This window comes from Chrysoperla carnea, chromosome 4, assembly GCF_905475395.1.
Source record: "Chrysoperla carnea chromosome 4, inChrCarn1.1, whole genome shotgun sequence".
NCBI classification, from domain to species: domain Eukaryota; kingdom Metazoa; phylum Arthropoda; class Insecta; order Neuroptera; family Chrysopidae; genus Chrysoperla; species Chrysoperla carnea.
The window spans coordinates 767,652-782,605 of NC_058340.1; the positions used below are offsets into that span (position 1 = coordinate 767,652).

The following is a 14,954-nucleotide window of genomic DNA, read 5'->3' on the forward strand; positions in this document are numbered from 1 at the left end:
GAATCATAGTCAGTGAATGAACAAATTTATCAATTTTTGCCATACGTGTAGCGCCCAAACTAGGGCTCAAATCCAAAATTGGTAAATGACTTTTTCCTTCGTCTTTATGAGCTTATTCTATAGGCCGACGATCTACATACGAATCGAATGTACATACTTTCGATAGAAACGCAATCGCAAAGCCGTTACAAGCTCTTTTCTTCTAGGGAACTCCATTTAGGACTCTACATGATGGTGCTAACTTCACATATCGATTGATGAATAAATAATAAGTATTATACGTATATTTAAAATGTACACATATAAATGTATTTCGTAAATAACATAATCATATTGATGTTTATTTACATTACGTAAAACTTGTTGAAAAATCAACGACACATCCATGCTCTACTTTTTATATCGCTATTTGATATAGTAGCACGAACCAGTTCCACCAACAACACGACAAATCACCAGAGATTGGGTCTAATGTTATGCCATGATGAGTATCCAAGGTTATAATATCACGAAAGGTAGTTATTTGCTTCTTTCCTCATCAAAATACAAATTGAGGATAATTTTCACAGCTATGTGAGAAAAAGTCGAATCTCCAAATTTTTTTCTCGATTACTTCTGCATAACCTAGCAATAAAATGCGATGGGATGAAATTTTGAAGGTAACCTTGACTGGGCTTTCCATGATCATTTCAAAGTCCCGCAAAAATAACCATTAGAAAAAAGAAGATTTTCTGTACAGTTGTTGATCCGTATCGCTACTTTTGTGACACCCTATATAATGGCAATGATTCAAATGACAAATTATAAACAATTTGCATTCTAATAATATAAATATTATTTGGTTGGCCATAGCCATAGTCTAGTGGAAACTATGTAAATATAATGGTTATATTTTGATACTAAATTGATGTAAATTGATGTAAAAACTATTTCTATTGGATTACATAATATTTATATAGAGATTTTTATTAACCGAGTTAAAAAATAGGAGCTTGAGTGTTTCTCCCCATGCTTGTAAGTTTTTATATTTCTCAAAAATTAACTACAGAATCGATTTTGCTGATGCTCAAATAGTCGAACCACTTTAGAAGCCAATGTGTATCTCCAATATTTATAAATTAAGTTAACGCAAATTTAAAAAAATGTGACACTATGATGTGTAAATAACCAACGTACCTTTACTTTTTAACCGACTTCAAACATAAAAGAAGGAGGTTATCAATTCGTCTGTATTTGTTTTTTTTATGTTTGTTACCTCCTAACTTTCGACTGGGTGAACCGATTTTTATGATTTTATCTATTTGAAAGCTGATGCTTCCCGTGTGGTCTCATTTCATTTTGGTCCCGTTCTGACAACGGCATCCATGAGAAAACCATAAATGTCTAAAATTTGCATTAAGTATGCACGACAAGAGGACGAATAACTCAATATCATGCCAACCGATTTCGATGATTCTTTTTTAGTGACAAATTAGTTAGTATACTTCAGATTCACTAAAAATCACAAAATAAAAAAACAAAACTTTTAACATAAAGAAAACCGACTTCAAATGAAAATTTTTTCCAAAACAAATTAAAATGCACTAAAAAGTAAAAAAATAACGATAATATAATGTAGTTAAAATTCTTGTTATTTTTGGAGTCGGTGTCAGACAAGCTGATGTAGCAAACTGTTCTGTCAGAGTTGTTTCCTTGGCTGACACCGACTCCAAAAATAGCAATAATTTTAACTACATTATATTATCGTTATTTTTTTACTTTTTAGTGCATTTTAATTTGTTTTGGAAAAAATTTTCATTTGAAGTCGGTTTTCTTTTTGTTAAAAGTTTTTTTTATGTAATTTTTGTGTTTTTTATGTAACATATTTTACAGGTTTATTAATTTACAAATATACTGTACAAAATCTTGGTCAGGGCGTCATATATTCTGCAAACATCTTCTTTATAGGAATGCACTGTATTGATCATGAGCGAGTTCATCCTCCGATTCGCATTTGGTCGATTTTCGGACGCTTTGCCGTGCCCATTACCTTCTTTAAGAGCTGGATCCACGCTTGAAACAGGTAAATGTTTGAACGAATTTGATCCGGTTACAACAGTGACGGATTTAGGCTTGCTGCCGCCCTAGTCCCCGTTCGATGCGCCGCCCTTTTGGATAGAATGAATTTCATTAATTTTGATACAGCTTTTTTTTAAAGTAACTTAATTTATTGAAATATAATTTTTTAAATATTACTTATAAACAAGACAGATAAATATATATATAAACTTTAGATAGATAAATAATTCATATTTCTTTTTATATTAATCAATTTGAAAATTTCTTTTTCCTGGCTGTCCGTGCAAAAACGTCAATTATGTCGTCGTAATTAATTTCTTGGACCAGTTGGGCTTCAATAGACAGTAATGCAAGTGCATTAAGTCTATCTTAGCCTTTTAACCCTTTTAAGAGTAGAAAAAGATCTTTCTCCTGAACAATTTGTAGCCAGAATACTCAAAAAAAATACGGAGAGCAATGACCACATTCGGATAAACATGTCGAAGATTCCGTGAATAAAATACATTGCATATTTTTTGTGCAGAGCGTACATCTTCCATATTGGCCAAGGAATCTTTGAGTTGACAATGTAAATGAATGCATTCATTGCCTAACGTCTCTTCCAAATCATCAGGATACTTACTGATTAGTTTATTGGCAAGATTTTTTAATTCATTCGTGTCTATTTCAGATAAATTATAAAAAAAATTGAAATTTTCATAAAGTTTTTCATATGCACTTTTACGCTTGGCCAATTGTACACTCAGAGTATCTAGAATAGGATAATACACATTTGTACGAAAATTTTCTTGTCCAGAAGAAGGTGTTCTTTCATTTACCCGCGACTCATCTGGCTGAATTCTTCTGGTTTTTTGCGTCGAGTATCATACCAATAATAATCGTGAACTCCAGATAGTGCTATGGCTTTTTCTTCATATTCAGAAAATTGTTTGTCTCTCATTTCTTGAACAAATAAAGCCAGAGAACATAGATCTGAACGACTAATGATAAATCAGCTTGAGATTCTTGAAGCTTCTTACTAGCAGCACTAAAAAGATCTAAAATTACATTCCAAATTTTTTATAAAAACTATTCTGAACCAATTTTTATAAAGGATTGTCTTTACTTTTTTGTGACTCTAAAATTTTGGCATTTCATAAATTTTGCCGCTCTTCAAATTCTGTCGCCTTAGACCCGGGCCTCACGGGCCTAGGCCTAAATCCATCACTGGGTTCCAATCTAAACATTTAGTAGATAGATATAGGAACGTAATATAAATATTACAAATAATAATACCTACATTATTACAATATTGTGGTTTTTCGTAATAATAATAATAATGTGGATGGAGTTTGTTTATTGGTGAAAGATAATAATTAAAATCCCAGTGGTTAATTGGTTTGATGAAACTAACTAAACAAATCAATCAAAATCATTTGTATTGTATCAACGCGAACGAGTAAGTATTTGAGTTAACATCGTAGTTGTTATTCCATGGCATCTGTGTGTATTTATTTTAAACTGATTGAATAGGCTCTGTTGTAAAATAAATTTGTTATAACCGAAAGCTGTCACACAGTGGAGTATTTGTACCAAATTTCCGGACAAAATATAATGAAGGGATTTTTATGCTCAAAATTGATTCAAATGACTATTAAGTACCTTTTGTTTGGCAATAATAAAAAAATATATCATCATATTCGTATTCATAATTTTTGTCTTCAAACTCAACGATTTCATTTTCTTCTTCAATTTTTTTTGCTTCCGCGCCACTTTTTTTTTAAGCTCTTGCTTGCTTTTGTTTTCACGTAAGGTGATTTTGGAATTATAAGTTACAAATTTTCACTGGAAAACTGCTTGCTCCTTTTTTGACTTTTGACTTAAGAGATTAAGCTATCTTAATCTCTGTTCTTTTCTTAGTTATATGAGAAAAGGCGCAAGCAGTCTTAAGTATTCATAGTCTTAGTCATAGTCTTAATCTTTAGTCTGTTACAAAAAAATTTACTTCTAAATGGTTTTTTCTCTCTCACGATATAGAATTAAATATTAAAGCTACTTTAAGTTATAAATTAATTGTAATATTAGTCTAAAAAAAGACATACTTTTGATTTAGTAGTCAACCCAATATGTGCGTACATTACCTTCATTTGGCTTGATCAAGATATATAATATGACATAACATAAAATTTCCCTATTCTTACTTCAAAGTATCTTTATTTTGTTTAACTTCTTCTGATAATTCATAACTCATTTTTTTGAAGGCAAAACTTTGGACAAAAAAATATAAATTGATAGATTGTAAATTATTTTCAAAATATCCTTAAAATTCATGGCAAGCTGAATCGATTAAAAATGTTTTAGGTAACACTTCGTCGGATTTTGGGATCGTTTAAAATTGTTGCACCATTTTTTGGTTTTACCTCCCAACCAGCAAACAAATTGTATTGTGCGATAAGGAACATTTATTAGCAAATTAAAAAAGTTATTTAGAAAAATATTAAAAATTTAAATCTGTTGGGTGTGTTTTTTGTGCAGAATTTTAAATTAGTAAATTCGATTTCCACTCGTTGCAAGCGTCGTGGGACACCAGTAACGTATGTATTGATTATAACTGATATGATATTGTTGAAATGTTCTGTAAACAGGTCATGTTTATTTATGAAATTAATAATAATATTTTACAATTTACACGCTGATGTTTTCTTTATTCATTTATGAATTATTTTTTATCTTTAAATGATATATTTCAATGACAGTAATCATGTCGCAAGACGAGACGTGACGGCGGCATCCAATGTTTGAATTAAAAAATATATTTTATATTCGTTTTAAAGAAACGAACAACTTTATAAAGGAGAGGGTGTATCTCACGTAAACCTCGAATTTGATCTTAGCTTTTAGAATTTTTGAAAACTAAACTGATGTCCGTAAATGATAAGAGATGGAGAAAATGTTAGATTAGATATTAAGAAATTTATTCTTTTGAACCCTTCAGATTGGTCGTCTTCCGTGGTTTCGTACCACAATCATCTTATGGTGAGAGAAAATTTCAAACTTGGACCTGCGCAAAGAGCCAAAAAATCAAACTTGAACAGATTTATTTCCATAAGAAATATTTAAGCCAAGTGATTATTTTGAAATTTTGTGTTGGTATCAGTCAAAATCTAACTTGCAACTTGTTTTTGTTTTTAAAGAAGTTTGTTAAATGAATTGTTTTAAATGATTGTAGTAAATATAAATGTAATTTAATTATTTTAAACTTAATGGAAGACAAACTTACAAATAAACTACATTCTTATTTAGTGCAGTAGAGTGTCTTGTTTGCTTGGTATACTTCATAATCTTATTATTACCAAGTTTTTCTTTTAAACACTGCACTGTGACACTAGAAGTGATTAAAAAGTATCGTCATAGCCAGTTGTAGTTCGTTGTTTGTTGTCTGTCAAAAACAATGTACGTTTAAATTAATTCTTGAAATTTAATTTTTCCTATGATAATTTTCTTTTTCTAAGAAAAAAACTTAAATTACAAGTAGTAACTCTCAGAGCACAGATCAATACCTACCTTCCAAACAAATAATTTTCTATTTCCTTTAAGTACTATATTAAATCGGCATATTTTCTGCAACGAATAAATCCGAAGCTTGAAGTTTTTTAGTTTCATGTTGGGCTAGGAAAGCTCGTCTCTATGAATATAGTAAAAACTTACAATTATCAAGGATATCGTAAAAAGTTCCATAGTTTTATACTTTGCAGTCAACATGTCGGTTGCATTCAGATTGTTGCCATTATTTATCATTTGTTATTGGAGGTCACTCTTCCACTTTATCCCCTAAAAGTAAATTGGGAAGAATTGGAATTAAAGTTAATTGAATTTAACTCATTACAGTTAGTCGAAGAAATAAAGCAATGAACTGTCGATTTAGTGAGCAGTAATACAGATTGGCATGCGGTTTTTTGCACTTAATTCGAAGGGGTGTCTATAAATTTTGTAGACAAAAGTGATGAAAGAAAAATGAAAATCGGGAAAAGCTGGAAAAACTGGAAAATAAATACCGATGAAAACGTCACAACAAAAATGGTCACCAAAGTACCTGGTGATCAGGGAGGACAGCATGCACCTCACTTCTTCGAACTTTACGAGAATATGTAACATTAGTTGCCCAAACAGTATACTCGGGGGTTTTCAGAGCCGCTGATCACGAAAATCGCCCACGAGGTACCTAGTTCCCATCGCAGGCAATATACATCTCGTCTCTTAGAGTTTTACGGTTTTGACTGAGATATTTCTATCGATATTTAGCTTACAGCTTTTCCAGATTAACATTTCTTCGTCATAGCTTTTGTTCATAAAACTTGTAGACACCCTCAAGAATGGAATGCAACAGCATCCCGTCTCACTGCTCACAAAATCGACAGTTGACCCGTTTTTGTGCTTTATTTCTTTGTCTAAGTATAAATTACATAAAAAGAATTGGCATAAACCTTTAACTATCAAAACTTTTCGTTCCTTCCACAATAAAGATATTTCATGTTTCGCTTACTAAACAGTCAGCCTAGCGAATTAATTTGTCCTAATTAAGTGAGGAATATTAAAAAACTCATTTGAAAAAGTGCAATGAAAAATTCAGGTGACAATGACAAAATAATCGGTAAAAAACTGTTCAAAGCTGTGGTGCAAGCTTAATGGACATAAATGAATATAGAAAACTTTTTTTATTGCATCCAATTCTCGGAAATTAAAAAATTAAAAAAACTTAAAGTCCATATAATTCTATGATAGTGAATTATATCATGGATTTGTTTAGAATAATAGATAGCTATAAATTTTATAAAATTATGATCGAGCAACGTACCCATTCATGATAAAGCATCATTTCATGCAGGGAAAAAGTTTATGGCTAACTATGGCCACTTGTACTCATTCTTCAGTCTTTTATTAAATTTTTTTTATTGAGTCGCCAGATTTCGCAGAAATTGGAAAATATGCATTTTTATAGCAACTAGCGTAAGTAGGTAATGTGATACAACTATGACAGAATCAATATTAAATTCCCTATATCGCTATGTCCACCAATAGGAAATATAACGTAAATGATGAAAGGGTGAAAGGTGGGCAAGGCGTTAAGTGGTACAGTTGAGCAATTTATTTTGTGAAAAAATTTAGCAAAAGGGTGCATGGCGATGGTAAGAGTGATTGAGTTGAGCAATTTAATTTGAGGTGGTGTGGAAAAAAGTCATTGCAGCTGTTAGCGTCGGCGTTGTTCGCAGAATTTTCCAAGGTTCCTCCGTTAATGCCATGAAAGTGTTGAATGTCGATTGTGCAACTGGTTCAGATTTATTTTACATCTGGCGGCAAAAGAGTCGTTACAGTAGCCAGAGGATATTTGTGGTTTGAGAAAATCAGAAATTTTGATTATGTGGTTTTTGTTATTAAAAAATTTATTTTAACGATGTATTGTGTAGGTAACAAACAATACTTTTGGCAGCTGGCATTTGTCGTCTACGGCTGGCGCAGACCAACGACTTTTTTTACACCACCTAAACTTGCTCAATTGAACCACTATTGCTTCTACCTGCACTTCGTTACTAAATTTCTGCTCAAAATAAATTGCTGGCCCCTCTTCAGCATTTTCACCCTTTCGAAAATGTCGATTTTTTAAAAGAGAATTTTGTAGAAAACTATGTAGTGAAATTGCTTTCCTTTTCAATTTTTTTCAAATAATTAAATTCTTGTTTCTTCGTTTTAAGTGTCCAAAATAAAGATAAATTTCTATCAAAATATTTAGCTTATACTCTATACAAGATGAAGGTACAGTAATGAGACATAATGTTGCATTGCTTTTTACCCATTCTGTAATAAATTAATGCTGCGCCGCGCGACAAGAAACGACGCGACGTAATGCATACTCAATATTATTATACAGATAGCTCTCCATAATTCGACACATCCATGAAATGTTGCTAATATAGTAAATAGAATTAAAGTACTTTTAATTTCCGCTTAATAATTACAACAAAAAAAGTATACAATATTATTTTATATCCATTAAGCTTTCACATCCATCATTGCATAAAGAAATGCATAAAGTATTATTTGGAAGTCTTCAATAACAGCTCCGATTTTGATGATTTTTTTAAATATTTCTTTTTTTAACCGACTTCAAACCAAAAAAAAGGAGGTTCTCAATTCGACTGTATTTTTTTTTTATGTTTGTTACCTCAGAACTTTTGACGGGGTGAACCGATTTTGATGATTCTTTATCTATTTGAAAGGTAATACTTCCCGTGTGGTCCCATTTCATTTTGGTCGAGTTGTGAAAACGGCATCCGTGAGAAAATCATAAAAGTCTTAAATTTGACAAGAGGACGTATAACTCAATATCACGTCAACCGATTTCGATGATTCTAGAATATTTTTGTTCGATTAAATGCAATAATAGCATATATTTAATATTTCCGCATTTCTTCAGAAAGCTAACATTTTTCGAAAATCGTAGTATCTGCTTTCTATTTTAAAGCGTTATTCTATTCCTTACTATTAGAATCTAAGTCCAATCTCGATTAAACTCTGCAACTTATATTAAAGTTACTTTTTTTTTTGTTAACTACCAATCAAGCCATGATAGATTAAATTGGTTCACTCTATATACTTAATTTAAGCATTACCATTTGCGACTAGCATCATACTAGTTTATTACAATTTATCTCTATAAGGTTTTTCAAATCTATTTACCCCTGCGAATAGCACCTACGATGCAAAATATAATTCACTATAATTTTCCTGGGCTTCGATTTAACGCAAACTTAGCTTATTATAATGTATTATTTTCAATTCTTGAAACTTATCTTTACCCATTCAACGTTGTTTAATGATTGTGTTTGCAACTGCTTGAATGTAGAAAGTTCACTCCCATGTCATATTTGTTATACTCCGTATTAAAGTTTCGTACAAAGTTGAACTAAGATACCATTTAAATGTGAAAATTAAATAATATATTTTTAGAAATATTTATTGACAAAATGAAAATTTGTTCTACTTTAGATTCGTTGACATTTAATTAAATTTTATAGTTGGATTATCAAACAAAACCAGATTAAAATAATGTTTAAAAGAAAATAATAATAAAATGAATATACAACCTCAAAATAGATTATAATTTACTTAAAAGAGAAAACTCAAATAAAATTTAGTGTGAACAGCCACACATACTGTCCGTACTTCAACTGACTTTATCTTGATAAAGAAGTTGTGTAGTAGATCTTGGAACGTAAAAGTGTTAATACTGCGGCGAGTATCTCCTTTAGGATTCAGACTTTTAAAATAATTTTCTAGTAATTTAAATTATACTTAACTACGCCCGTGAGATAAAAAATACTTTTTCCACTCATTTTACGTGAGTACGTACTTTCTCACGAAATTATAACTCCAAAATAATGCTTATAACATAAAGTTCGAAAACTTAAACCCCGACAGTCACAGAATCGCGCTTTTAAAAGTATGAAAACAAGAAAATATTTTCCTCTGTAATTGTAATGATAAGCAAAATCGTCATTACAGTCGGGGAACCTCTCAGATTAAACAGTTTTCCACAGGACCGAAAAGAGGTCCCAATTATCTTGTCATAACAATTTCAGACGAAAATATTTTCTTGTTTTCATAATTTTAAGAGCACGATTTTGTAATTGTCGAGGTTTTAATTTTCGAACTTTATTTTATTTGTAGAATATTTACTTATTTTAATACTAAATAACAGAAATATAACCTATTTTATTAAGTTATAAGGATGTCAAGACAAAAAACTAAATGTTGAATATTAAAAATGTAATTTTTATTGTTATAGGTATCATGGATACGACGTGAAGATTACCATTTATTGACGGTAGGATTAGCTACATACAGTAGCGATGGTAGATTTCTTGTTGAACATGTTAGACATCTACAGAATTGGGGACTTCAAATCAAGTACGTGCAACCTCGTGATGCAGGCATGTACGAGTGCCAAGTGTCTACTCATCCACCAACTAGTATATTTATAAATCTTATTGTAACAGGTAAATAATTATATTCATTCATTTGTTATGTTATAGCATTATATATAAACCGCATTTTATCAAAGCTGAGCTTATACTATGTGTATATGAAATATACATAGTATATTATCCTGGCAATAAATAAATAAAAATAAATAAATATTAAGTTTAGTCCCAAGTTTGTAACGCTTAAAAAAAATGATGCTGATAAAAAAATTTTGTCATAGCTGTTCATAAAATCACCTAATTACCTAATTAGTCCATTTCCGGTTGTCCGTCCGTCCGTCTGTGGACACGATAACTCAAAAACGAAAAAAGATATCGAGCTGGAATTTTTACAGCGTACTCAGGACGTAAAAAGTGAGGTCAAGTTCGTAAATGAGCATCATAGGTCAATTGGGTCTTGGGTCTGTAGGACCCATCTTGTAAACCGTTAGAGATAGAACAAAAGTTTAAAAAATGTTCCATATCAAAAATTAAACAACTTTTGTTTGAAACATTTTTTCGTAAACATCACTGTTTACCCGTGAGGGCGCCAATTAGGCGGAAATTTTATAATATGTACTATACTTGATTATCAGTTATGTATGTGTCACATGTTTGTATGTGTAATGTGATAAAGAAATCAACACTGACTATGCATGGTATTTCAACAATTAACTCAGTCAATTGTTTGTTTTCACTTGTTAATAATTAAAAGGTATCTTCTGCAGGAAATTATGAACTAATAATCATTCGACAAGGAGGTCACAAAATCCACAAATACAGGTTAATGATTAAATGGTATTTTATGATTTATAAGAGTTGAATTTTTAACAATAAAATCACTTTAAAACTAAAATTTTTTGTTTTCCCCTATAAAAAAACCATCGATTTTTTAATGTTCAAAACATAATTTGTATTCTACTAAGTATACAAAAGGCAAATATAAAAACTGTAATAAACGGGCATATTTTTTCATAGAAACATCAAAAAACATCTTTGAACATTAAGATCTTTAAAAACTTTTTTGTATAATAAATTTTTTTATTAGTATTAAAATTATAAAACCATCTCCTTGTAGACTTCTCAACGTTTCCAAAATGTTATTTATAATAATGTACCAGTGAAATTATTTCCGTCTAAAATATACCATGAATTATTTTGTACCGAGTATTTCCTATGAAATAAATGTGTAAGTGCTTCGCTCTTAAATGTAATTCGTGCGTACTTGAAAAATGTTCAATTTGTCTGTAGTTCAAAAAAATGGTCTTTAACTAACTTTAACTAACTTGTGTGCTGTCGATAAAACATCTATTGTTTGAAACTAACAATAACTTGACGTACACAGCACACAGTGCAGTTATTACCCATCCGCTACAGAATAACTACATAGCTACTCAACCAACGTACATCGTACGTTAATTTGTATAAATTATAAACATGGGTTTTTTCGGGTTAATTTATATAAATTATACTACATAGTACGTATAACAGACAAAGCATCTTTTATTTGAAATCGACAATAACCAGAAGGACACACCACACTATGCAACACTTAAGGAGTAAACTCCAGTTCGTTGGAGCTGACACACAGTATTTTTTTTTCGAGGCTCTCTACCCGCACACAAATCAGAAACGTGCAATAAGGAACATGTTCCATAAAGAAGTTAATATATGTCTTTTTTATATTTAGAGATAGAAGCTCCACGTAGGTATTATAAGGAATACCCAGTAGGTATACGCTCTTATCTATTTTTGAAGTAGCGTACTTTTAAGATTATAAAGAACATTTTCCGCTTTAATAAATAAAATTAATAACAGCAATAAAATTATATGACTTCCACTTTAAAATATTTCTATTATTTATTTATCAAAAATTAAAAAATTGTTTTTATTTTTGACGATTTCATCCCCTCCAGCTCCACGGCTACAGGGAGAAAGGGTCTCAGAGGGGAGTTACATCAAACCTGGGACCTTGTTGATATAAACCCTGATACGAAGTTTCACTGCTTTCTCCTCAGCCTCTCCCTAGCAAATCCCATTTTCCTGTATTTGGAAAAGTTTTCCCTAAGCTGTGGGCCTTCTCGAATTTTCCCGGACGGCCTATATAATTTTCAGTACATTTTAATAAAATTATCAAATAAATTTTTCCCAGTGTAGGTAAATGGCAAAACATAAATAAAATAAATAAAATAGAATATTGTCAAACAAAATGGATAGCGAATACAGAGAAATATCCATTTATTTATCAGTGTTGTTGATTTATTACATTTTTTAATGACTTCATTAAAATCATTTTCACAACTGTTTACATTTGATAAATTTGCATACACTTTTATGTTAAATGATACCATTAAGTGATATTTATTTTTATGTATTTTTTAAAATAAAATATATAAACATATACAAATTATTATTTAAAAAAAACAAAACAGTAATAGTCCCATAGCAGGTAGGACTTGTAGGTAAATAAATTCGATTTTTTTGATAACACAGGCAAATTTGATCGAATCTTATTGGAATTTTTTTTCAAACCCACTAATTTTGGCTCGAACTTTTCAGCTTTGATGTCAGTTTTTTGCTAGCTATCATTTATGGGCTTAATTTCGGGACCAGGACTCCAAATTCTTGAAATCTATTATGGCTGGGTTAATTTTGAAAACAAATTTGAAAAGTATCACCCAAATTTAGTAGGATTCCATATTTGGTTTATCAAAATTGGGTAAAATTTGGCAAAGATAGAGCAAAATTAAATTTTTTGGATTTTGATGACGTCATGAAGTTAAAAAATTCAATTTTTTTGATAACAGAGGCATATTTGATCCGATTTTATTGGAATTTTTTTTGAAACCCACTAATTTTGGCTCGAACTTTTCAGCTTTGATTTCAGTTTTTTGCTAGCTATCATTTATGGGCTTAATTTCAGGACCAGGACTCCAAATTCTTGAAATCTATTATAGCAAGGTTAATTTTGAAAACAAATTTGAAAAGTATGACCCAAATTTAGTAGGATTCCATTCCTGGTTTATCAAAATTGGGTAAAATTTGGGAAAGATAGAGCAAAATTAAATTTTTTGGATTTTGATGACGTCATGAAGTTAAAAAATTCAATTTTTTTGATAACAGAGGCATATTTGATCCGATTTTATTGGAATTTTTTTGAAACCCACTAATTTTGGCTCGAACTTTTCAGCTTTGATGTCAGTTTTTTGCTAGCTATCATTTATGGGCTTAATTTCGGGACCAGGACTCCAAATTCTTTAAATCTATTATAGCTAGGTTAATTTTGAAAACAAATTTGAAAAGTATGACCCAAATTTATTAGGATTCCATACTTGGTTTATCGAAATTGGGTAAAATTTGGGAAAGATAGAGCAAAATTAAATTTTTTGGATTTTGATGACGTCATGAAGTTAAAAAATTCAATTTTTTTGATAACACAGGCATATTTGATCCAATCTTATTGAAATTTTTTTTCAAACCCACTAATTTTGGGTCGAACTTTTCAGCTTTGATGTCAGTTTTTTGCTAGCTATCATCTATGGGCTTAATTTCGGGACCAGGACTCCAAATTCTTGAAATCTATTATAGCTAGGTTGATTTTGAAAACAAATTTGAAAAGTATGACCCAAATTTAGTAGGATTCCATACTTGGTTTATCTAAATTGGGTAAAATTTGGGAAAGATAGAGCAAAATTAAATTTTTTGGATTTTGATGACGTCATGAAGTTAAAAAATTCAATTTTTTTGATAACAGAGGCATATTTGATCCGATTTTATTGGAATTTTTTTTGAAACCCACTAATTTTGGCTCGAACTTTTCAGCTTTGATGTCAGTTTTTTGCTAACTATCACTTATGTACTTAATTCCGGGACGAGGACTCCACATTCTGCCTATCTCAGTTTCTCTAATAGTAATGAGATAGGTAGAATAAAAATTTTGTCTCTCTGTCTTACTCGTATTATTAGTTGACACTGGTTAATTTGTCGCTGTCTTGCTCGTTATTTAGTTACAGAAGTGTTAGGGACTTCTCTGAGTCACATTTGCCCATTCCTGCTTTACATCTTATGATAAGCCAGTAGATGTTATTTTCAATTAAAAAACATTAACAGTTATATTTTAATATAATACATAATCTAAGAATTCATTTATATTTTAATCGTCTGTCTTTGAGTGAATGTGACTATGTATTTATATACTTTTTAATTAGTTTCTTTTTATTTTTCCTACGCAATTTTCATTATATTGTGGTTTTCTTTTTTTACTAGGAAAAAAGGTGAAAACGAGAAAGTTTTATATAATTTAGTAATTGAAAATTGTGTAAGGGAATGTTGTTAAGGTCCATTCATTTGACTTTGGTCAAAAAATTCCCTCAGAGATCTGATCAAAAAGTACAAAATTTTTTTTTTTTTGAAAAAAACTCCCACCCTTTGTTTATCGGTAGATTTTTTTCATTAACTAAGTTGACCTTTCAAATCACAAAACCCTTCTTGATACCGAATTTTATTTAATCTATAAGCTAAAGAGTTTACAGACACGCAAACGTATAGATATATATGTATATATATATATATATATATATATATATATATATATATATATATATATATATGTATATATATCTAAATTTTAACGATGGTCATTTTTGAGATCTATTAGATAGGATCGATGAACATTTGAGAATTTTTTCAAACTTCCATCATCAGTACAAAATCAATAGCTCCATTTCCTTCGGCAATTCGCTAAAAAAAAGCTCTTTTGACAGACTATTGCTTTGACTTTTGAAATCGTTCGTACCTTATAGTTTCTCGTTATATTTCTTTTTTCTCGATACTAAAAACAACAAAAATAATAATGTTGTTGTTATGAAAATAATAATGTTGACAGTTGACATTAAATGT

At 30.3% G+C, this 14,954-nt stretch overlaps 1 protein-coding gene across 1 annotated transcript in view; it reads left to right on the forward strand.

The window, feature by feature from the left end:
• LOC123297522 (matrix-remodeling-associated protein 5-like) overlaps positions 1 to 14,954 on the forward strand; it is a 217,067-nt gene that overhangs the window by 195,898 nt on the left and 6,215 nt on the right. The window contains exon 3 of the mRNA XM_044879215.1: positions 9,881 to 10,091. Within this exon, the coding sequence (XP_044735150.1) occupies positions 9,881 to 10,091 (211 nt within the window). The remainder of the gene's footprint in view (positions 1 to 9,880; positions 10,092 to 14,954) is intronic.